At 38.6% G+C, this 22,500-nt stretch overlaps 3 protein-coding genes across 3 annotated transcripts in view; 2 read left to right on the top strand and 1 right to left on the bottom strand.

Moving 5' to 3' along the window:
• Window positions 1-337: 337 nt before the first annotated feature.
• Window positions 338-1,832, bottom strand: LOC110050511 (uncharacterized). Its single transcript, XM_020756434.2, has 2 exons — window positions 1,710-1,832; window positions 338-1,519 (listed from the first exon to the last, which is right to left on the bottom strand). The coding sequence occupies exon 2, from the start codon at window positions 1,501-1,503 to the stop codon at window positions 748-750; it is 756 nt and encodes a 251-aa protein (XP_020612093.1). The 5' UTR covers window positions 1,504-1,519; window positions 1,710-1,832; the 3' UTR covers window positions 338-747.
• A 2,079-nt stretch (window positions 1,833-3,911) lies between these two features.
• On the top strand, window positions 3,912-7,905 carry LOC110050432 (uncharacterized). Its single transcript, XM_089271573.1, has 5 exons — window positions 3,912-4,156; window positions 4,964-5,035; window positions 5,808-6,074; window positions 7,357-7,401; window positions 7,726-7,905. Exons 1-5 carry the CDS (start codon window positions 3,989-3,991, stop codon window positions 7,792-7,794), a joined length of 621 nt encoding a protein of 206 aa, XP_089127699.1. The 5' UTR covers window positions 3,912-3,988; the 3' UTR covers window positions 7,795-7,905.
• A 6,375-nt stretch (window positions 7,906-14,280) lies between these two features.
• LOC110050480 (very-long-chain (3R)-3-hydroxyacyl-CoA dehydratase 2-like) overlaps window positions 14,281-22,500 on the top strand; it is a 12,310-nt gene continuing 4,090 nt past the window's right edge. The window contains exons 1-7 of the mRNA XM_089299094.1: window positions 14,281-14,373; window positions 16,949-17,066; window positions 18,316-18,334; window positions 18,810-18,898; window positions 19,283-19,404; window positions 20,305-20,344; window positions 21,761-21,899. Coding sequence (XP_089155220.1) covers window positions 14,318-14,373; window positions 16,949-17,066; window positions 18,316-18,334; window positions 18,810-18,898; window positions 19,283-19,404; window positions 20,305-20,344; window positions 21,761-21,899 — 583 coding nt within the window. The 5' untranslated portion in view covers window positions 14,281-14,317. The remainder of the gene's footprint in view (window positions 14,374-16,948; window positions 17,067-18,315; window positions 18,335-18,809; window positions 18,899-19,282; window positions 19,405-20,304; window positions 20,345-21,760; window positions 21,900-22,500) is intronic.

Raw genomic sequence — 22,500 nt, 5'->3', positions numbered from 1 at the left:
TTCTTCAGGGGTTACACTGAAGATAAGTAGACATAGGTACTTTTTTTCAATGAATGGTGTATTGAAGGGGAACCTTCTCTGTCAAAATGGTATAAAAGGGTAAAGGGTTGGACCTCGGCGTGTAGACAACCCATACGAAACTTTGTAGAGTAAAAGCCCCCACCCCCAGCCCCCAGGGTCTGCTAGCTAGGAACCGGTCATGCAGTACACCTCTAGTTGTTTCAATGTGCAAGTGTATATGTTGTACGTCTGTCTCCGCTATGTCATTCCTTGCGTGACATCTCACACAATCCGGAAGTAACTCTGGCGACCAACTGATTAAGCGCCCAAGGAAGTCTTTGTTAAAATTGACTGCACAGCCATTTGTTTGTTTATTTTGGTATTCAAATAAACTCAGGACATCGAAGAAAGAAACCTTGAAAGTCTACATACAGATTATTAGCATTTAAAATTATTTGACCCTGATTGAGCCGTCGATCCACAATATAATTCCCAAAGCTACTTTAGCCTCTTGTAATGATACAATCGCGCCTTAGAACATGTTATAATTCCTTACACTACTTCTCTCAACGGACAGCTGAACTACACTGACAAGGCAAAGTCTCACAACATGTCAGTTTACATCAATGTGGTGCTATGTTTTCGGTTAATCAATCAAGAAACTTATGATAAATTTTCAAAACAGCTGGAACCAAGAAACTTTCTGATCAATGCCAAGCTATCCAGCTAGGGGAAGAAGAGGGAAACCTAGTAAAAGTTAGAGCTTAGAAGTTCCCGTTTACTAATTTGAAATTGCAAATTACGTCTCTTGTAGTTTTCCAACGCTTCTTCGATAACCTGAATTTTCCTTTCCAAAGCATATCTCTTCTTTTCTGCTTGCCTTCTGCGTAGAATGGCTGCTTTAATTTTCTCTCTGAGGCCTACAATTCTGGTCTCTTGGTCTGACTGAGGGATCAAATCTTCCTCGGGTGATGGAAATCCTTCAGGCCTTTTCTCTGCCAGATAACGATGAACTGTCAGCTTCTGGCTGATCAAAAATGCTCGATCAATGGCCTTCTGTTCGCGGCGCTCGGCGTTTTCGATCTTAGGCTCTAGGATGGCCACTACTTTCTGCATTCCCTTGTTCATTTTCCTCACTTCCATCGTGTGTTGCTGAGCGTCGTGTAGTTTACGCATCAGTTCCTCTACGTCGATGGCCGATCCTTCCAACACATTTTTAACTCGCCCGTTTTCTCGAAATTTCTCGGCAATTTCTTTCCTGCGACCGTTCTGGTACGCAATACGGCTCTCAATCTTTCTTATTTGCTCTTCAGTATCAGATATTTTTTCCGACATTTCCTTCATTTTAAGCTTGGCGTCATGCTCTCTCCATCTTGCCGCCAATGTCTCTTTCTTAACCTCGTTTACTTTGTCCTCTGTTTCCTTTAAATCTCGTTTTAACTTGTTCATCTTTTCTTGAAACGACTTCATGCTAAACCTTGCAGTCCCTTTCTGGATATCCATGACATCAGAGGACAATCTAACGAAAGAAGAACATAAAAGTCGTCAACAGATTCTTGTCTGTGCTGAACCTCCAGGCCAACTGAACGAGCGTGCGTGTACAGAGATCGTGTCAAATTCATTGCGTTATCAGCAGATTGCCTTTTGATTCGATGTAATTACAAAGAAAGGTTTCAAATAACAGTTAATGAATTTGCGCAATTACGTACCTGGTGATGTTTTCTCTAAGAGTTATCCGGAAAGACAGGAAATCTGAAATTGGAGTGGAGTCACTTCATCCAAATTAACGTGAATGCCTTCAGGCGATAGAATATTGAAAATATTTAAGTGACCTCGTGTGAAAGGTCACCTCAATTCCGCTTTTCCGTTGAATGTTGAACTGAGAAGAGCCACAAAGTGATCAAAGAGAAACCGATTTACATGTGCTCTGAAGGGACATCAACCAAGATGTATAAATAATGTACACGATGCAACATTCAGACTAATAATAAGCAAATTTAATTGAAATGTGGTAAATTTAATGTTTACAAGACTTAACATTGTCATGCAGTTTATTGTTTCACTTTTTTGCCTTTTGTCTTTATATTTACCCAACACATGGAGGCTCTGATTACATTTCACAAAGGGAGGAGATTTTTTAAACTACTGGGATTGTAAAAAAAGATTTTCAGTCAAAAAGGAACAACACTACCATGCAATTAAGTGATGTCTAAATTGTGATCACGGGATTGTGATCAGTTGTCATGTTGTACTGCATGACGTGAGTCTGAAGTAGTCTCGGGTATATATAGAAAAACACTTTTTCCTTTTTATAAGAATATACTCTATTTGAGAAATAGAGAACATGCACCGTGTTTCTATCGAGTTTTAGCATAGATCTACTAAATAGCGCTCTATCACGAATGCTGTTCTCTGATTGGCTACGCTAGTCGCTATCTATTCTGTGATAGATAAATAATGAGCAGCGTAGCAGTGTGCCCTTATTAACAAAATGACGGCCGCTTCTCGGCATTTTCGAAGTGTCTGTGAGGAGGATTTAGATAAAGTTTCGAACGACTAGTAGATTCATGTTAAATTAGAAAACAGTCCTAAGAAAATACGCGCGCCGATTGGTTAAACATCGTGTTTCTATTAAACAATTAGATTATGAGCTCGAGATTTCTAACGAGAAATGCTGTGGGAACACGAGCCACAGGCGAGTGTTTCCACAACTTTTTTGAGTTCGCTCAAACTTTCACGAGTGTTTCCATATCTCGATAGAAACACGGAGAACATGTTTTCTATTTCTTTTAGAAAACACCGCGACAAAAAAGGAAAACAACCTGTTAACTTTGATTATCAAAATGTAAATTCTCTTTGCTCGCGCCATCATAATGTCAACAGCTCGTGCTAGTTCTGTGTTTCTATCGAGTCATAGAAACTAGAAACACGATTTTTAACCAATCAGCGCGCGTATTTTCTTAGGACTGTTTTGTAAAAAAAATACAGAGGCTGAAATTTGCGAAATTTTAAGAATATTACAAGAATAAACCCGAGGATGAGATTTTGAAAGGAATATTTTTTGCCTTGAAAATTAGTGAATACAATACAATTGTATGTTTTTAACTAAACTGCTTAAAACTATTCCTTCCCTAAGCGGCAAAAGCAGCCAAAAAACAACAAAACAAAAACCGCACTAGTTGTGTGTTCGATCTAAGAACATTTCTGCAAGAAACTAATTATGTGTGTCACATCAGGCTGCGTGTCATACCTGCAGTCTGGCTCAAAAATTACTTCAATGCCATGAACGGTCATGATTGAACAGATAATTTGATGTTTTGTCGGCATCGTCCTCTACAATCTAAGAATATTCAACAAGAACATTTTCAGTCTAAAATCGATAGAGAAGTAAGAATATTCAGCCTGGGCCGGAAAACAATATTCTAATTTTAAAAAAAGAGTGTAGTCAATAACTGCAAACACGATAATTTTTTCTTTTAATTTTATTAGTGGCTAACTCCTTTTAAAAAGGAAGTTCTTGTTGCGACGAAATCTCGCAGAAATGCGTTGATGGCGTGACGAGTAGAAAATTCACGCTGTTACAAGTTTTCCGATCTCCCAACAAGCTGCAACTGAAAAATGGCAACTGTTCAGGTGCAAAATATTTTTTCATATGCATGGACTATGTATGGTAGAATTTCTAGCTCCTCTCTCAGTCAAATTTTTGTTCCTTCTACCGCCTCCATTAGAATTTTTCCACAATCCCGGAAAGCTTGGACTGAGAGAACTGAACAGTTGTTTGAAAGAGCCAAGGTAATCAAGTGTAAAGGAATTCAAACATAACCAATCACGCGTGTTTCTTTACAGAGACGTCAGTTTATGAAACCACTGAAGTGTACCACACGTCATGTCTTGTATATTTAATTACATACTTTCGGAAACTAATTCAAAACTTCGTGACTTTGGAGTCCCCACAACATAGTTAGGCGCATTTCTGATTTTGCCAAGAATGGGTGTCCGCGACGGAGCCATTGTGTATTTTGATGGTGTTCTGAAGTTGTTAGGAGTAAGTCATGGCCTATTCGGTGGTTTGTTGATTGTACTTGGAATTGTCGTAAGAATTGTCGTGGATCACTGGACGAGTATCATGCTTCTTGCTTTGTGGATTGGCGTCGTGGTAAGTGGAGTTTCATCGCTTAGAACTTAATTTTTGCTTCATAACCGTGTTTCTGTTGACATTCCGGTAGACTATTGTTGACAATTCTCTACGTCGCCATCAGTCAAAATATAACTCGAAGTCTAATTTGAAATGTTTTGATTGTTTGATTAAAATGTTAAATATTTCCCGTCGTAGTCTAATGAGCGAGCTCAAGAGAATTTAATAAGTCAAAAAACTGAGATGTCCTAAAACATGACACTGTTCAAAGTTAGGTTCAGCCAAGACTTTGAACGAATTAATTAGCTAAACTCTTTAGCTAACCAGAGCGGTAACCAGATGGATACAGAACTTTGCAACAAAGAACAATTTACTATCAAACATTGAATAATTAAACAAACACTTACAAAATGCGTCACCAGTCTTCTAGGACGAAATCAATATCTTACATATTAATTTCATCAAGCCAACAAGACAATAACTTTCATAAGATACTTTTTAAAAATAATTTGCCTACGTTTTCTATCACTGATTCTTAATATTAACCAACATTCTCAAATGCCGGTTATAATTGCTGTGAAACTTTTTTCGGCAACTAGAAAATTCTAGCTACCAGCGCCATGGTCTGGATGTTTTTAATTTAAGTATTGTCTAACTTTTTTTACCACATATCTCGCTTAAAACAGCCTAATCGAAGGATTAAATTAAATCGATTCTTTTGAACCAAGGGATTTCACAATTTCTGGCCTAGGAAGGGAAAGGGTTTGGTATGGTAATAAGTTTAACTTAATTTGGCTGTTTTCATTAATTCCAATATACTGAACACAGATTGCCGCTACCGGTGCTATTGCAGTTAGAGACTCAAACATGGAGAACACAGACAACTCCAGAAAGTATTATGTAAGTTTCTCTTTGATTTATTAAAGGGGCTCAACCCAAGGAACAATCTTAATATTGCACGTGTGTTCAATTCACTGTTTGCAGTCACTGAGAAATGGAAATAGTGCGTTGAGTCTTTGTGTTGATCTATCCTGGAGACTTTCTAACCATGGCGACCGTACTCGACACCCATATATCCATGAGGCTCCCGCTGAAGGAAAACTGTTTACCACTTCTGTGCACTCTGATTACGCGTTTGGCGGTTTGGCTTGTCGTCTCTATAGAGACGGTCTGGATTGGTTTGAACTGAATGACAGCTAAGAATTTGGTCAAAATTCTAACTGTCAGCGCCGAGTACAGCCCCACCCCCCACCCCCCTCTCCACTACCATTTAGACCCTCTTCACGCTCTTGAGAAGTTTTCTCAAGTAAGTATCAAGATAATTTTGCACTGAGATCACCTTAACTTTTGAGAAGCTTGCTGCTATGCGGGTTTTATGTAGGCATGCGAATATTGCGAGTCAAAGAGCCGGGGTTCACAACCACATAGGAAAACAAAAAAAAATAAATAAAAACTAGGGAGTTATTCTGTAAATTTTTTAGAAACTATTTGTGCAAGGCAGGTGTGAATTTCATCAGGGTGTGCACAGGAACTCTGACCAAGTCGTATTCCCCAGGGTGAGCAAAAGGACTCACACCAAGTGGTGTTTCACCAGTTCTGTACAGGACGAGTGTCAGCTGGTGTCAAGTTCAATGTATGTAATTTTAATAACGGCCATATTTTTTCTCCTCAGTTGGTGGATTTTCTGTTGTTCACTGTGATATCTCTACTGCTGTCCACCATGTTGATAGTTTGTTACAGTATGGCAGTGCACACGGCATTCACTAGTGAAGAGATAGGCTCGTTCACTTGGTACTCTGACAACAGTTTCCTCAATCAGAATATGCTGCGAGTCAAGATCTTCACCATCCTCGTACTCATTTTGGGTTGTCTGGAGTTTTTGCTGTGTGTTGTTTCAATCGGATACTTTGCCTATTCGTACAGGCGAGACTATGGAAAGGCAAGTGTCGAGGTTAATTGGCTTTTAAATCTATGTTAGACAGTGGCAGGAGCCTATCACATGGAGCCTTCATCTCCTAATTGGGCCGGTGCTACGCCGTTTTTCCATGTGATATGCTCCTAACAGTGGCGGATCTAGGGGAGGGGCCGGGGGGGGGGGGCTCCCCCTTATTTCGGGTAAGAAAAAAAATCGCAAATATACTGTAACCGATGTTGCACATGTTTGTAACACTGGAAGTGTACATCTCGTTTTACGACATACCCAATCGGATTCGAAGTAGCCGGCTATTTTTTAAGCCCTAAACTTCGCGGGGCGAGAATCACCTGGAGTGGATCGATATCGATCGGTGTATACTACTTCAAACCGGAGAGATGCAGCAAAAATCATCAACCATATAGAAACATCGATCCAATGTAACGCTCTTCAAACTTTCCTCTTCTTCCAGATCTTTACAGGACTTCTCTATTACTTTCGTTAGCCATCTGTTCCTCATAATATCTTGTCCTTTAAAGCGTGGACACGCCCTAATTATAAGGTTAAAATTGTTTACTCAAACAACAAATATATAACTGTCTGAACATGTGCGCGACTTGAAAGGAAAAAATGTAAAATCCAATCAGACCAAATTTAACTGAACGTATACTGAAGCTAAGAAAGCGGAAAAGCTCACCTTACCGGTATTTCTAAATTCAAGCCAAGCAAGTTTTCCATTAAAAGGTTCAACGTGATTGGCCACCGGTTCGCGGAAAAAAAAGATCTATCTACAAACAGCCTACTTGCGAAAGACCCAATACCAGAGATGTACACCTCCAGCATTTATATGAAGATTCTGGTTGCTACCAAGGCATATAAGCTGGGGTGAGGTATATCCTCATTAATTGTTAATGCCGCGCAAAAATTATAGAAGGCGCAAGTTATGCAGGCGAAGTTAGGTGTGAGGTCAATTTTAAGACTCAGTCATTTTGACTGAATATCACTTACGAGATTTGCATGAGCCGTGAGACGCGGCATATTGTCATAATGTCATGGATAAAAGCTTGCTCTATACAGTATAAGCTTGTATGATGTTCGATCATTACGCTCTCGATTCGATAGTGGAAAAAGGGAGATGGAAAAAATGAGCGAAGCCAAGTCCTCCCTTTTTTGTCACTGACTTTGGTTAACCGCTTGAATTGTTCTATAAGAAGGCCATATTTGCTCAAGTTTCGTGTTTCGTTAACTGAATGCGTTCTATGAAGGCTTACGCTATTTTTGTTTTTGCTTTTTTTTCCTTTTTTGACAGAAACCAAGAGCTGATAATGCTACTTACTCCTCTTATCATAACCAGGTATCAGGCTAAAGTGTAGGGCCGCGGATATTACAAACATGTAGTTTTACAGAAGTATCTTTCATTTATCTCACATCGCGTATCAGTAACATTGGAGCAATCCACAGTTTAGTGCCGTAGGCCTTTGTCGATAATAACTGTTCATTTCTAGTGAAATACAAGACATCGTGGAACAAACTTTATTGAAAACTGCATTCACTTGAGTAACATCATCTTGTTGGTAAATTGATCACCAGCCAGATCGAGCGAGTATTGAAAGGTGTGCGGTGAAGGCAGAAATCACTCTTTTAACTACACTGTTGTGTTTGATTTTTTTTTTTGCAGAGACCAGCCCACGATGATATGCCTTTCTCTTATGTTAACGAGACGTACGGCGATAATCATCACCTGTAGACCTAACCTCGTTACATGAATGAGGCAGAAGGCCTGTGGTTTTACGTCAGTTTTGCTGACTATGAACTTGTGCTAAAATAATAAAAGAAGAGGTGCTAAATTTTTAACGTAGCAAGACGGTTTGCTAGTTTGAGCTTTAAAACAGTTTAAAAAGCGTGCGCTGAGTTACCTGGCTTACATAGGCTAGAATTTTACCGAAATTTCCCCACTAAATAAGTTTTGAAAAGTAACTTGTCGGCGAAATTGTTGAAATTGAAGCAACGCACAGAGGTACAACAAAATGGCGACATTCAACTTTACCAGACACCGGAAACAAAGATTTCAACTTGGAGCTGTTTTCATTTGAGTGTCGAAAAGTAATTGGTTTTGCATCAACTACGCTTCACGATTGGCTTAAAAAATTCCCGACACTTTTTCATCCAATCAGAAGTAAAACCAATACCAATTATCTCACTCGCACTCTTTTTCGCGCGCCTTGCGTCAGCTACATGTAATTACCTCGAGTTTTGATTGGTTCACTGTATTTTTCATGTACTTTGTGATTGGCTAGAGTGATTACTTTGGTTTTGGTTTTACGACACTCAGTTGAAACTGCTCTAATCCAGAATATTTTAGCTGAGGTTTTTTTTTTTTTTTTTTTTTTTTTGCAATAGAACGGCAACTGCACTGAATATGGTCAGTTGGTGATTAAATAAACAATTTTTGAACTAATCCTGGTAATTTCGAATTTGCACCTAGAGTATTAAATAAATTTCATAGTTTATCTCATTTCAAATTAATATCTCTGAGGTTTTCCCTAAACTAAGTTAACTCGGTGAACTGGGCACTAATGGAAGATGGGTACCCAGGTTCCAGAGGTTTTATCTTTTCTTCTACATTTGCCTAGTTCCTAGGCCTCGATATTTCGCCTCGGTCAATTGTTGTCAGGTCACGTGCTCTAAGGTTGTTTCTCTCGAACTCGTCACCGAAATCAATTGAAAGCGAAAGCCTGGGAGAAAGCTGTAATTATAAAGGAATTAGGCGTTTGTCCTAACACCAACAACCTGGATGTGAATCTGTTAGTTTGTTTTGTTGTTTTTTGTTTTTTTTTTTATACCCAAAACGCTGAAAGCGTTAAATACCACGGACTGGGGCAAGTGAAGTCATCCATAATTCTGCCCAAAAACCACCTATCTTCTTACGAAGCTTTGCCTCAGTAAATGAAACCTTTCTTAATCTTGACATAAACACATAACGTCGCTAAAAATAGATCCGAGTCCGCAGTTATAACGACATACAAAACCGGATTCACGTGCCAAAGATCCTTGTATGAACATGTGCTTGGTGCCTATCGATCACCCTTGAAATGCACGTTATTTTAAACAAGAAAGGCGCATTCTAAACCTCGGATAGTTCGGCGACTAAATTTATTCAATATGCGAGTGAACACACTGAGATACGGCCGTCAGGCAATATGCACACTGGTCTCAAGCTGTGGCTGACCTCTGTGCATGTTGCCTGTCTGAAATAAACTTTGTCTTATACTTGTTTATTTATCGCTCTTTCCTTGACCACTCCTCCTATTAATTCCCTTTTCAATATGCTTGCTTGTTATCGTTTCCTTAATTCAGGGTAGCCAAATCGACAAACAGGCAAACCAAACTTACAAAGAGGAAAGTCATTTCAATGAGGAAAGAACTAGATCGAAATGCTGAAATGTAAGGGATACCCAAATCCATAGTGATATGGGTATCCCCTCCTGGAGTGTTTTTTCGTTATCGTTTCTTAAATTCAGGGTAACCAAATCGACCGAAGATAAAAAAAAAGCTAAGCAAACTTACAAAGACGAAAGTCATTCCAATGAGGAAAGGACTAGAAATGCTAAAATGTAAGGGATACCCAAATCCCTAGTGATATGGGTATCCCTTCCAGAGTGTTTGTTTGTAACAGTAATTATTGTTTCTTTAATTCAGGGTAACCAAATCTACCGAAGATAAAAACGCAAAGCAAACTTACAAAGACGAAAGGGAATTCCAATGAGGAAAGAACTAGATCGACATGCTAAAATGTAAGGGATACCCAAATTTCTAGTGACGTGGCGGAAATTTTGATACACTCTTTTAATTATTCCTACGAAATTGGAAAGCTAGCAATATCACAAAGAAGGGGCATTATTAAGTTCATACCGAAAAAGGATGCTAACCTTAGTTCAATAAAGAACTGGCGACCTTTAACGTTTTTGAATTGCGATTACAAAATTGCAACAAAAGCTATTTCAAGCCGCATCAAAACTTTAATTTCCTGCCAAAACTTGTCTCTGACGATCAAACCGGCTTCATTAGAGACAGATTCATTCGAGAGAACATTCGTTTAATAGACAGCGTCATCAAATTTCAAAAGCAAACAATATGCCGGGACTGTTCCTTTTTTTTGATTTTGAAAAAGCCTTTGATATTCTAGAGTGGCCCTTTATTCGTAAAACCTTCCAATACTTTGGTTTCGGCCCATCATTGCTGAATTGGTTAAAAGTATTTTACTGCAATAGCGAAAGTTGTATTTTAAACAATGGATGGGCAAGTAATTTCTTTGAGCTCAACCGGGGAGTTAGGCAAGCTAATGTTTCCCTCTGTCACCGTATCTATTCATTCTCTCTGTAGAAGTACTCGCCAGTGCAATTCGCCAAAAAAAAAAAAGAAGAAAAAAGAAATTCGTGGCATAATTGTAAAGGACAAAGAAATTAAACTTTATAGCCAATATGCAGATGACACGACCCTTACTTTAGACGGCTCCGAAGAATCCTGTCTAGAATCTTTGAAGATAATAGACTATTTCGGTAATATATCCGGCTTCAGACTTAACAGTAAAAAGACAGAAGCTTTGTGAATCGGTGCAAGTGTGGATTGGGATTTTAAACTTTGTTCTGAAAAAGACTTCAAATGGCCAAAAAAAAAAAAAAAAAAAAAAAAAAAAAAAATCAGAGTGTTAGGGGTATGGTTGTCAACAGACCCTGAGGTAACTATATCTTTGAATTACAAAGATAAAATAGAAAAAATTAAATCAATTCTGGGATGCTGGAAACTTCGCAGACTTGGCCTTTTAGGTAAAATTGCTGTTTTAAAAAGCCTCACAGCTTCACAACTGGTATATATTTTTTCTCCTCTTCAAACAAATCATACAGCAATAAAGGAGATAACTGTTATGTTTTATAACTTCTTATGGAATGACAAAGGCGACAAAATAAAAATAAAGGTAATGATTAATGATTACTCAGAAGGGAGACTTAAAATGATTGATATAAGTTTCTTTAATAGATCTCTCAAAGCCACATGGATAAAGAAGTATTTAGATAAGGAAAATTGTGGAAGCTGGAAAAGACTTTTTGACTCAGAACTTGAAAAATATGGAGGTGAAGTAACACTAACTGGAAATCTAAATATAAAAGACAGTCGTAGCATTATTAAAGTATCAGATCCTTTTTTCAAAGAAATTCTTGAAATCTGGCCAGAAGCCAATTATGAAGAAAAGATTGCATCAGATCATCACTTCCGGTCATCGCCATTATGGTATAATTCACTTATAAGAGTTGAGAATAGACCAGTGTTTGTTAAAGAATGGTTCCTTAAAGGAATAACAAAAGTAGAACATTTAATGGATGACTCCGGAAAGTTTCTCTCGCTTACTGCTTTCCAAACTATACACGACCTGACAGGCCGACCTTTAGCCTTTTTGGAATCATTTCTTCAATAAAACGTCTTCAAAGATATATACCCCATAATATCAGAACCTCGATTAAACACGAACGTTTCTTGTCAAAATTTTTAAAAAGCAAAAATCCTAGTAGACTAGTATATAACAAACTTGTATCAGGAAAAAGTGAACCACCTAACCAAAGTCAACAAAAGTGGCAGGAAGACGTCACTCTCACAACAAAACAAGAGCTCAACTGGAAAGAGGTTTACCAAATGGCTTTTCAATGTACAAAGAGCACAAATCTTATAACTTTTAATTTTAAATTTCTTCATAGAAGAATATCAACAAACAACTTCTTGAAAAAAATTGGTCTTGTCGATAGCGAGGAATGCACTTTCTGCGAAAGAGAAACAGAGAAACTTGCACATTTATTTTGGGCTAGCCCAAAAACTCAGTATTTTTGGACCAATTTTAAAGTATGGCTACAGTCTTGCCAAGTCATTGCCAAAGAGACACCCTTAGAGCCTGATACAGCACTGGGTCTGAGGCCGGATAGCTCTAAACTTAAACTCCAAATTAACTTCTGCTGCTTAAATGCTAAATATTACATTCGGCTATGTAGACAGAAATAATGTCCTCCAAAACTAAACGATTTCTTACTGTATTTAAAACATATCTATGAAATGGAAAAAAAATACAACTACAATCGTTGTAAAAAAGTGGGAGCCTCTGTTGCCTCTTTTGTAATCTCTTGACAGCTTGACCCTAGTCCCCTGAAAACGAAAATAAAAATGAAGGGACAAGAAATAAGGCGCATATATACCATGCATATTTTCTTTAATACGCAATTCCGAATTTAAATTACTGACAGCAGTAAACTGGTATGATCTTGCTGTGCTAGAATTGTAAGTGGCGCAAGTAATCTAATTATGTTGTATTGTAAGCAGTGTAAGAATTAGTATTGTTAGTAGCGTGAGTATGCGTATTGTATAGTGTAAGTGTTAGTATCGTAAGTGGCGTAAGTAATAAGTTTTTGTAAGTAGTGTAAGTAACTACATTAATATTGTATTGTAAGCAGTGTAAGTAGCAATTCATTAAAAAAAAATCCCTAGTGATATGGGTATCCCCTTCCAATATCTTTGTGTGTTATCGTTTCTTTAATTCAGGGTAACCAAATCGACCGAAGATAAAAAAGCAAAGCAAACTTACAAAGACGAAGGTCATTCCAATGAGGCAAGGACTAGAAATGCTAAAATGGGTATCTCTTACATTTTAGCATTGCTAGTCCTTTCCTCATTGGAATGACTTTCGTCTTTGTAAGTTTACTTTGCTTTTTTATCTTCGGTCGATTTGGTTACCCTAAATTAAAGAAACGAGGTCAAACAAACACTCCAGAAGGGGATACCCATATCACTAGGGATTTGGGTATCCCTTACAATTTAGCATTTCTAGTCCTTTTTTCCCTGAATGACTTTCGTCTTTGCAAGTTTGCTTTTCCTTTTCATCTTCGTTTGTTTTGGCTACCCTGAATTAAAGGAACGAGGACAAACAAGCTCTTTGGAAGGGGATACCAATATCACTAGGGAGTAAGTATCCCATACATTTTGGCATTTCTAGTCTTTTCCCCCCTTAAATGCCTTTCCTCTTTTTAAGTTTGCTTTGCCTTTTTATCTTCGGTCGATTTGGCTACCCTGAATTAAAGAAATGATTGCAAGCCAACACTTCGGAAGGGGATACCCAAATCACTAGGGATTTGGGTATCCTACTTTTAATTGTTACTCTTTGTCCAAAGATTTAAGCCTTATCTGCTTTATTTATATTTATTTTGGATTTGTTTCCGAAGCAAAAAAAATCCTCTAATGAATTGTTCGCCGGCAAAATCTAATAGGAGAGATGGTCAAGGAAAGAGCGATAAATAAGAAAGTCTAAGACAAAGTTTATTCCAGACAGGCAACATACACAGTGGTCAGTCACAGCTTGAGACCAGTGTGCATATTGCGTGACGGCCGTATCTCTGTGTGTTCACTCGCGTATTGATTAAATTCAGTCGCTGAACTCTTCGAGGTTAAGAATGCGCCTTTCTTGTTTAAAATGACGTGCTTTTCAAGGGTTATCGATAGGCATCAAGCGCATGTTCATACAAGGATCTTTGGCGCGTGAATCCGGTTTTGTATGTCGTTATAACTGCGGACTCGGATCAGACAGTCTGTTATGAATTGCGACTGTTTTCAGCGACGTATTGTCTTTATATCAAGCAAAATAATGCTTTACTTTATTGAGACAAAACTTTGCAAGAAGACAGTTGGGTTTTGAGCAGACTTGTGGACGATTTCATTTGCTCCAGTTTTAAGCTTTCAGTTTTTTGGGTATCCCTACTGGGGATAACCAAAACACTAGGGATTTGGGTGTGGGGGTACCCAAAACACGGGGATACCCGGCCAAAATCACTGTGACCGACCTGTGTAGCAGGCGTTGCCATGCGATTAAAGAGTGTCATCCAATAACGAAATCCTGCGATCAACTTCCAACTCAGGAGAACCTTAAATGTGTTTCCCGATCAGTGCAACGTTCAGATCTCAGACGTTCAGCCTTCTTCTTCTCTTCCTTTTCTCCCGATCTCCTTCCCCTCAACCTTAGGAGGACCCAGGTTTCTCAAGCTACTATGTAGTAATTATAAACCAGTAACTGGAAAAACATCGCAAACTCTAAGCGCGCAATTCCGATTGGGAGCCTAAGCTAAAGAAAACTCAACCTGAAAACTCTGTCGAATGAGGTCCGAGAGAGTCGGAGTTGAGTCGGAGAGAGACGGAGAGGCCTAGCCTGTCACCAGTCTTCTCTCTTTCGTTTGTACAACATGACCGCTCTAGCGAAGATTTACCTGGTGTTCTACAATGTCACACTCACTCTTGGGTAAGGAGTAATTTACGTATTTGTAGATACCCTTCTATGGCTATTTACCTTTCTTTTCAATGTCTTAAGTGAAAAGATGCTAGCTCTCCTGTGGGCTGGCAAACGGGAGCTCTCGCAAATATCCTTTCGATCTGTCAATGACATGATCTGCGCGCGGGTTTTAAAACGTAACGAGCAAGTGAAAGCTTTGATTCTCACTCAGCTTCTTTGAAAGAAACGCATGGCCACCTTTAGAGGAGTAGATATATTGGCAGCTGGTTTAGCTCTGTGGGGGATGAAAAGAGGAACAAATTATAAATTTATTATAGTTGGTGAATCGAAGGAGTTACAATCTAGGAGTTGATGATGGTCACGAGCTTATCAGACCAGCCTGTCTGGGCTTGTACTGAAACCACAAATTAAACAAGCATGTTTCCCTTTTGATACATCTAAGAATTTTCTGTGAAACCTCTACACGAATGTTTTAATTGCCTCCGTGGACCGTGTATGTTAATTTTGTAGTTAAGTGATCACATCAGGTTTGGAATATTGTGTACATCTCTTAGGCCGATTTCAGACGTCGTGCCTCTGCCTTGCCGAACTTAATTGCAACTAGATTTGACTGTAGCACGGCAGAAACACAACTCTGATTCAAGTGTTGTGCCAGAGCTGTACCAAATTCAGGATTTACTGAAGCCCCCTTGTTGCTTTCAGAGCAGCCAGTGAACAGGCTCACCTTTGAGTCACGCGTGCGAGCAGCGACGAGCAAAGCAATCTGGCAGGAAGGAACCTGGTGAAGAGGTACCAGGAAAGTGAGCCTGCCTTGATCTCTGTAATTTTTTTATTTCTGCTTCACCTGAGCAAAGTGAAATACCATTCGTCAAGAAGCAGAAAAGGCGAGAAAACTGTCAATCTGTTACGTTTGATAAGGACCGATTAGATCCCCACGGAATTGGTAATTTACCGCACGTTCTCATAAAAAATATGTCGTCCACATTTGGAATCAGAGGAAGAATTGATGTTTTAACAATGTTCCAGTCTATTTCTGGTTAAATTTCAAACTAAAGAGGGAGCAGGAAATAGTAGTTTAAAGTATGTTAATGAATCAAGACAAACATGTATAATTGCAAGCAGGCAACAAAACAACACAAAGGCATTTGCCTGTTTACCAGCATCATCAAAGACCAGACTGTCAAAGCAAGATCACTTAGAATCAAGTGTGTGTCCTTGCGAGGCATTAACTTTGGCGGCTTTTCTACGGTAAAACTTTATCAACAACGGATATCATGTCTGCATGTTGTTATGAAAAAGATTTACAATTTTCTCATGAAATCTGAGCTGCCAAAGTTCACACTTCCGCTAAAAATTAGTTGGTTTATTTTTCTGCAGTTTCCAGGGTGGAAATGAAAAATTTGCAGAGATCAGAGCAGGCTCACTTTCTCATCTTGCGGCTTTGCCGCTTGATTTCGTGCTCTAACGTGAGCCTGCTCGCAAGATACTTTCAGTGGGAATGTGATCCTGCCAAAATACATGAATTATTTTTTGGGCAAAGCAGATCTATCTAGAAACCCAACATTTATATTTGTGCCATGCCAGAGTCATGTAGCACAGCAGAGCTTGTCAAACTTAACTACTCACTAAACTTAATTCAAATGTTTGATTCAGATGCCATGCTTGTGCCGTGCTTTCATGGAACTTTCAACTTTATTACTTCCATCACTTTTACATTCAATATATCATACATATTCCCACAAACAGGCTTGAAAACCAAAAAGTGATGAGGCGTCTATAAAAAAGCAGAAATACTTGAGGTAATAGACCTCCTTTAATGGTCATTTTTAACTTTAGGTTATTAAATGCTTGCCTTACAATCAACCAAAGATAACAATTATGATAGATACATAATTGTAGAAGTAATTTAGTTCGGCATGGCAGAAGCATGACGTCTGAAATGGACCTTAGACTGAATCTACAGCCACCATGTTAGAGGGTTTGCAAATATACTTTCAGTGACCACACTTGACACTAGATACCATTGTTCATAGTTTTAAAATCTCAGCTAAATCAAGTTATAGCCACCAGACAATCAAAGTGACCTAGTTTGTAAGTCCCCTGGACCAAAGTAAGTTAAATTGCAAGCTGAACTTATCCTTGTATAGTCAGTTGAGCCCCAATCAAACTCAATCAAACAAAATCTATGGATTGAGTTTGACTGAGTTTGGCAATTGAACAAAATCACGCTCACACAAAAATAATTGGACAATCAAACTCAATTTTGAACAATCAACGTTTAATTTCTGGACTTTTGAGGCTTGAGTTACTTCAGTATAACACTGTTTTTGAGTTCTATTGGGTTCAATTTGTCCTACTGAGTTCAACTGGTTAGGAAATCAAACTTGCACATTGCTGAACTCAATCTACGGATTGGGTTCAATTCAGTTCAATGAGTTGGATTTCGAAACGTTGGATTGACTATGCAATGTGGAAAAAACAAATTCTATTGTCAATAGTTATCCGACTACCAGATTAACAAGGATTTTAAACTGTTAAATTCTGGTAAATTGTGGGCTACATTTATGTCATTTTTATGTTGCAGGTGGAGTGTGATTCTTGTCCTCTCAGTGCAACACTTGGCAAAGAAGAAGACCAACATAGGACTTTATGACTCTGTGGAGAAACCCCTCAAGATATTTCAGTCAGCAGCCATTCTAGAGGTGATTTGGTAAAAGCCAACTTAAGTGTTACTAACAGTATTAAGCACTTTATGACTGGCCCCATAGGAAACAGTGAGTTTTGTTTCCCTAAGAACCTCAGTGTTCCCCGAGGTGAAGCTGAGGGGAACATTGAGTTTTACGGGAAACAAACCTCACTCTTTCCTGTGGGGCCAGTCATTAAGTGTTTTGTTTTACCTCCCAACTCAAAAATAGGAAAGAAAACTGCAAAAAAAAAGTATTTGCTTGACAACTCCCCCACAAATTTGTGGTGGTTTCAACTGGTGTACAGCCTGATCACTTGTGAGTTGAAAGTTCAAGTTTCCCTAGGGAGTTAGTGAGTTTTGACCTACGACATGTTCTCCTCCAACGGGAAAATGTATTTGAGTTGGGATGTATTTTTTTTTATATACAGATATATATGAACTTTATTGGTTTCCTGCTCTACTAGTACTTATATCATCCATCTCATATATTGCTTTAATTACTACAGTACGTTAAAATTGTTTACATTACTTTTTGTCAGTAATATTACTTACATTTGAACATCACTATTTGGTTTACATCGCAGTACCTACAGTTAACTTGATGTGCATTATTTCATTATTTAACCACATTACTAACATTTCTCTCATATATAGTTTATTAACCAATTTCATGTACAGCATTGAATTGTATTCTTACAGTCTTGCACCTGAGCACTTCTGCGAGGAGTAGTTTTTCGTAACTAATAACAATAGTTTTGTATTCTGTTCTACTGAGTTAGGAGTTACAACAAATGTTTTAGAATTAATGGTAAATGGTTTGAACCTGGGTTTATCTGTAGTTTGCCATGTTGTATTCACTTGGTAATGTGATGTTGGCTAGAGCTAAAAAGCACTGTTGTTGATGACTTACATTTCAACAACCCAAGTCTAAGTTATCTTTAGATTTAACTAGGTTTTTCATTCCATGCTCAGAGCAATAATACAGTAGAACCCCTATTAAGCAGCCACCTATGAAATGGCCACCCCTTTTAGGCGGCCAGTAGTCAAAGTCCCGATGAGGGCTTCTCTATTGTTTTTACCTCTGTTAAACAGCCAACCCCTTTTAGGTGGCCACTATCCATTTCCCGAGGGTGGCCATTTAATAAGAGTTGAACTGTATATGTTTTAGTGATTTATAAATTATTCAAATTTACTACGACTGGCTTTAGTTGTAAACATAATTACAAGACAGTAGCTAACATAATTATTTACTGCTTACTTTCTAGGTATTTCACTGTGCTGTAGGTAGGTATCATTTTGTGCCTGGTTTACATGGTATACACTTAGGATTTCAGCAGTTGCACTAACATACTGAATTGAAAGCCTGGCCTTGGTTCTGCTTTACTAGACGCACTTTTTGGCAAACTCAACAGGAAGACAGGCTGGGCTTTCTAAGGTTACTACGTTTCTCATAAAGCATGTCTACTCTAGACATGTTTTCGAACATCCCCTTAAGGAGGGCCACTCTATTCATACTGCCACCTCATTATTACGGCCACTTTATTCTGGCCTTAACTAAAGCTCAGTGAGGCATTCTCTTATTTAAAGAACCCCTTTCATACAGCCACCCAGTGAATACGGGCAGATTTTTGTGGCCCTGGCCATGGGAGACTGCATTAATGGGGTTACACAGTAGTATGAATGTAGTACAAGTCAAATTTTTCTGTAATGTTTTTTTTTTTTAGTGATTTAAAACATTCATTCCAATCAACTTTTTCAGGTCTAGTGCCTTCTTCAGTTGTTTTAACAGCATTTCAAGTAGCTTCAAGACTCTTTTTAACCTGGGCGATTACGCATAGTGTACCTCAAGTGAGTACAAACATATCCTGTGCTGTTCAGTGAAGCATTCTAATCTGTAGGCAAGGCAGTTCCAGGAATATACATATGTGCCCTAAGAAAGTTCAAGGGTGAGGGAGTTTAAAAGCAAAAAGTATAATAATAAAGCCTGAAAGTGTGAAGGTATTACAGTGTAAGTGGGAATTTCAGTGGGATGGGGGTGGGGGCTCAGACCAAAATTGTGTAGCAACACAGAGGGAAGGAGTGGACATGTGTCCTTTTCATGCGATACAGTCTGGTGATAACATATTCCACTGGTAAACAAAAAACATTCTTGTAGTAGCAGTGGTATGAAGCCTTTACAGAAAAATTATATGATTTCCTATGTCTCTGTTTATTTATTATAATTTTGTTTAGGTTCAAGACAATCCTGGTGTAGCTGCATTTGTGTTAGCTTGGTCCATTACAGAAGTCACCCGTTACTCTTTCTATGCATTTTCCCTGCTTGACAGACTGCCATACATTATTCAGTGGTGCAGGTAACTAGTTGGCCAGCTTCTGTGATTGTGGTCTTTCGGGAAGTGTAATATTACGTGGAGTAGTTCTAATCAAATTTTGATGTGTCCACACCTAGTACATAATTATACTGTCATCTGTAGAACACAATCAAACTTTGGATTATGTTCAAACCTTCATATGACCCAGGGGCTAGATCAGGGTTCCAGATAAGTTTCAACAAGAAAATTTGAATGGTTCATTTCCCTCTGCTCCCACCAAATCATTATAAATTTTCTATTAATTTGGCGGGTCATGAAGGTGACCTTGTAGGGTTTTTGACCTGAGACCCCACACTTATCTGGAACACTGCTAGACAGAATTTTAGAAATGGCAGTTAAATGTCATCGCTTCTGCATACATTGTGTGCCATTTATTGTAATTGCGGGAAGTTGTTTTTTAAAAGCTGTGATAACATGATGATGATATGGGCAAAGAAAATATAATAAACATTTTGATAATTGAAATACATATTAAGAGATTTCCCTTTTTGTAGCAGAGTTTTCAAAAAAAAGAACATTTTCTTTTCTTCTTTGTGATTCTATTGAGTTACAAAAACTCTTGTGAAAGTCTGAGAAAACTCGAAAAAGCTGTGACAACACTCTCCTGCTACTCGTGCTACTTGCGTTTCTCGTTCTCACAAACTTCCACTCGTGTTTCTACAACTGAATGGAAGCGCAGAAATGTTTTCTATTTTATAATTATAGAAATTATAGCTGGGTCTATCAGTTCTAACTTTGCAGTTAGCAGAGCTTTCCGCTAAGGTAAGGTAGTGATTGGAATACACCCAAGGCACACTCCTGCCTGTTCCCCTTGTCTCCCTCTACCACTTGTCAAGAACAAACTATCCACTTCAAGCTAACGCGTGTGTGTGCTGTCTACAGATACACTTTCTTTTTCATCCTGTACCCCATTGGTGTAACGGTAAGTAAAAATTAAACCTTTTCTTTAGGTCATAAGTCAATGAAAAATTCCTTGCTGATGATGTTTCTCTACTGTGATCCTTAAAGCATCTGTTATTGGCTATTGCTTAATTGGAAGTTTTATGCTGAAGTATCAGGTACAGTCTAACTCCTATTAAGCGGCCAGGGAGGTGGTCGCTTAATAGGGGTTGGCCACTCGATAGGGGTTCGTGTGCTTTGAATATTTTCTAGTTTAGGTTAATTGCTTAGTGTACATAGAATCACGTCAAGACAATCATAAACGTGTGTTTGAATGTTTTTTTCAGTTGTCAAATTCTTTTTTTGGACTCTTATCTGCTATCGTCTTTTCCTAAAGAAAACCAAACTACATGTACAGTGTAATATTAAATTTTGGGTGGCTGCTTAAAAGAGTAAGGGCAATGGAAAACTCCATCCTCGGAACGACCAAAGGTGGCTGCGACCGCTTAGTAGAAGTGGCCGGTTAATAGGGGTTCTATTTACAGTGTTTTATTGACAATAATTGCTGGACTTTGATAACTGGCCACTTATTAAGGGGTGACCTCTTAATAGGTGGCCGCTTAATAGAGGTAGGTGACACTGCATGGATCTCTATGAAATGACGTCATCAGACGTGTTCTAGTCCTTTCGCTTTTGGTCTATACTCTGGCTATTTTCTTTTCAAACATGGCAAAGAACAACAAGAACAAAAATAGGGAGAAAGACACGAGGATTTGTAGAGCAGGTTGAGGTCAAGAGCACTATAAGAGCACCATAATTCACATTTAGCAATTACCTTGTAAGCTCGAGATTTCTATCACGTGATAGTTGACGAGGGCGCAGCCGGAGTCAGGTATCACGGATAGAAATCGAGAGCGAAAAATCTTATTGTTTTAGTACAACTCTACTAGTCGTTCAAAACTTTAGCTAAATCCTTTCCACAGACTCGTCGAAAACGCAAAGAAGCACAATCGCACACCGCTAGGCTACTCACTATCTACAACAGAATACGCAGTGAGTAGCGTAGCCAATAAGAGAACTGCATTCGTGTAATAGAACGATAGTAGATTTGTACTAAAGTTCTTTAGAACCAAGTTTATTACATGTATGTATGGTGAAAATAGAGATACAACAATTTGTTTGCAGAAATTTACTTTAAACCAAAAACCTTTTTTCTGAGAGACCAAGATATAAACCCTATAGAGTATAAACATGGATAGAATAGCTATCAAGCGTTTCTTTAAATATCATGTGGTTCGAAAAGTGTTTCATTTAAATTGAACCAAATCAACCAAAACCAGTGGCAGTTTGAACTGATGGTTGGACCCAAAAGCAGACGACTTGGCTGTTTACCTACTTTACGTATCTTTTTACTTAATTATATTCTGTTGTATTTTTTCCTTCAATGTTTATATTTCAGGGTGAATTGGTATCAATATATTCCTCGCTGCGCCACGTAGCCAAGTCTGGTCTGTACAGCGTATCCATGCCAAACGCCTTCAATTTTGCATTTGATTTTCATCTCTTCCTAATCGTGGTCATGTTGTCTTACATTCCAAGTAAGTCATTGTTAATTTTTTTTTTATTCTGCGACAAAAAGACTACGACCTGGGTTCTCATAGGAGCAAATAATCATAATAAAAAGAGGCAGCATGGCTTAGTGGGTATAGGGCGCTGGATTTATAATGCGGAGGTTCCGGGTTGAAATCTTCCTCCCTGCCGCTAGATGGTTTTGTGTTCGGTGATCCCGAATTCAACTATTTTACTACTTATAAATAGCCAACTGGTCAGCTTGCCTTTAACTATTTGGATTTTTAACGAGTTTTCAGACCTATTTTCAATATTTGTTATCCCCTAATTTATTGTGTTCCAAATTAGCACAACAGTGCTAAATCCCACGATACTTAAGTAAAGAGATTAAACCTCCAGTCTCAGATTACCGTACGACTCCGTAGAAACCAATGTCTGGACAGGTTAGCCTGCGAGCAGACTCACCTTTGAGTCACGCGCGAACGGCCAAGAGCGAGGCGATCCGGCGGGGTGGAATCTGGAGTCTGTAGTCGGGTGGAGTCTGGGGTCACTTTCTCGTTGCTCGATTCTGCGCACGCGGCTACGCCGCCCGAGCTTGTGCTCCAATGTGAGCCCGCTCGCAGGCTAGGA

This window comes from Orbicella faveolata, unplaced genomic scaffold, assembly GCF_042242905.1.
Source record: "Orbicella faveolata isolate gen_17 unplaced genomic scaffold, um_ofav_v1 contig_34, whole genome shotgun sequence".
NCBI classification, from domain to species: domain Eukaryota; kingdom Metazoa; phylum Cnidaria; class Anthozoa; order Scleractinia; family Merulinidae; genus Orbicella; species Orbicella faveolata.
Note: the sequence above shows the minus strand (reverse complement) of the source record. Positions and strands in the feature narration are given on the sequence as shown.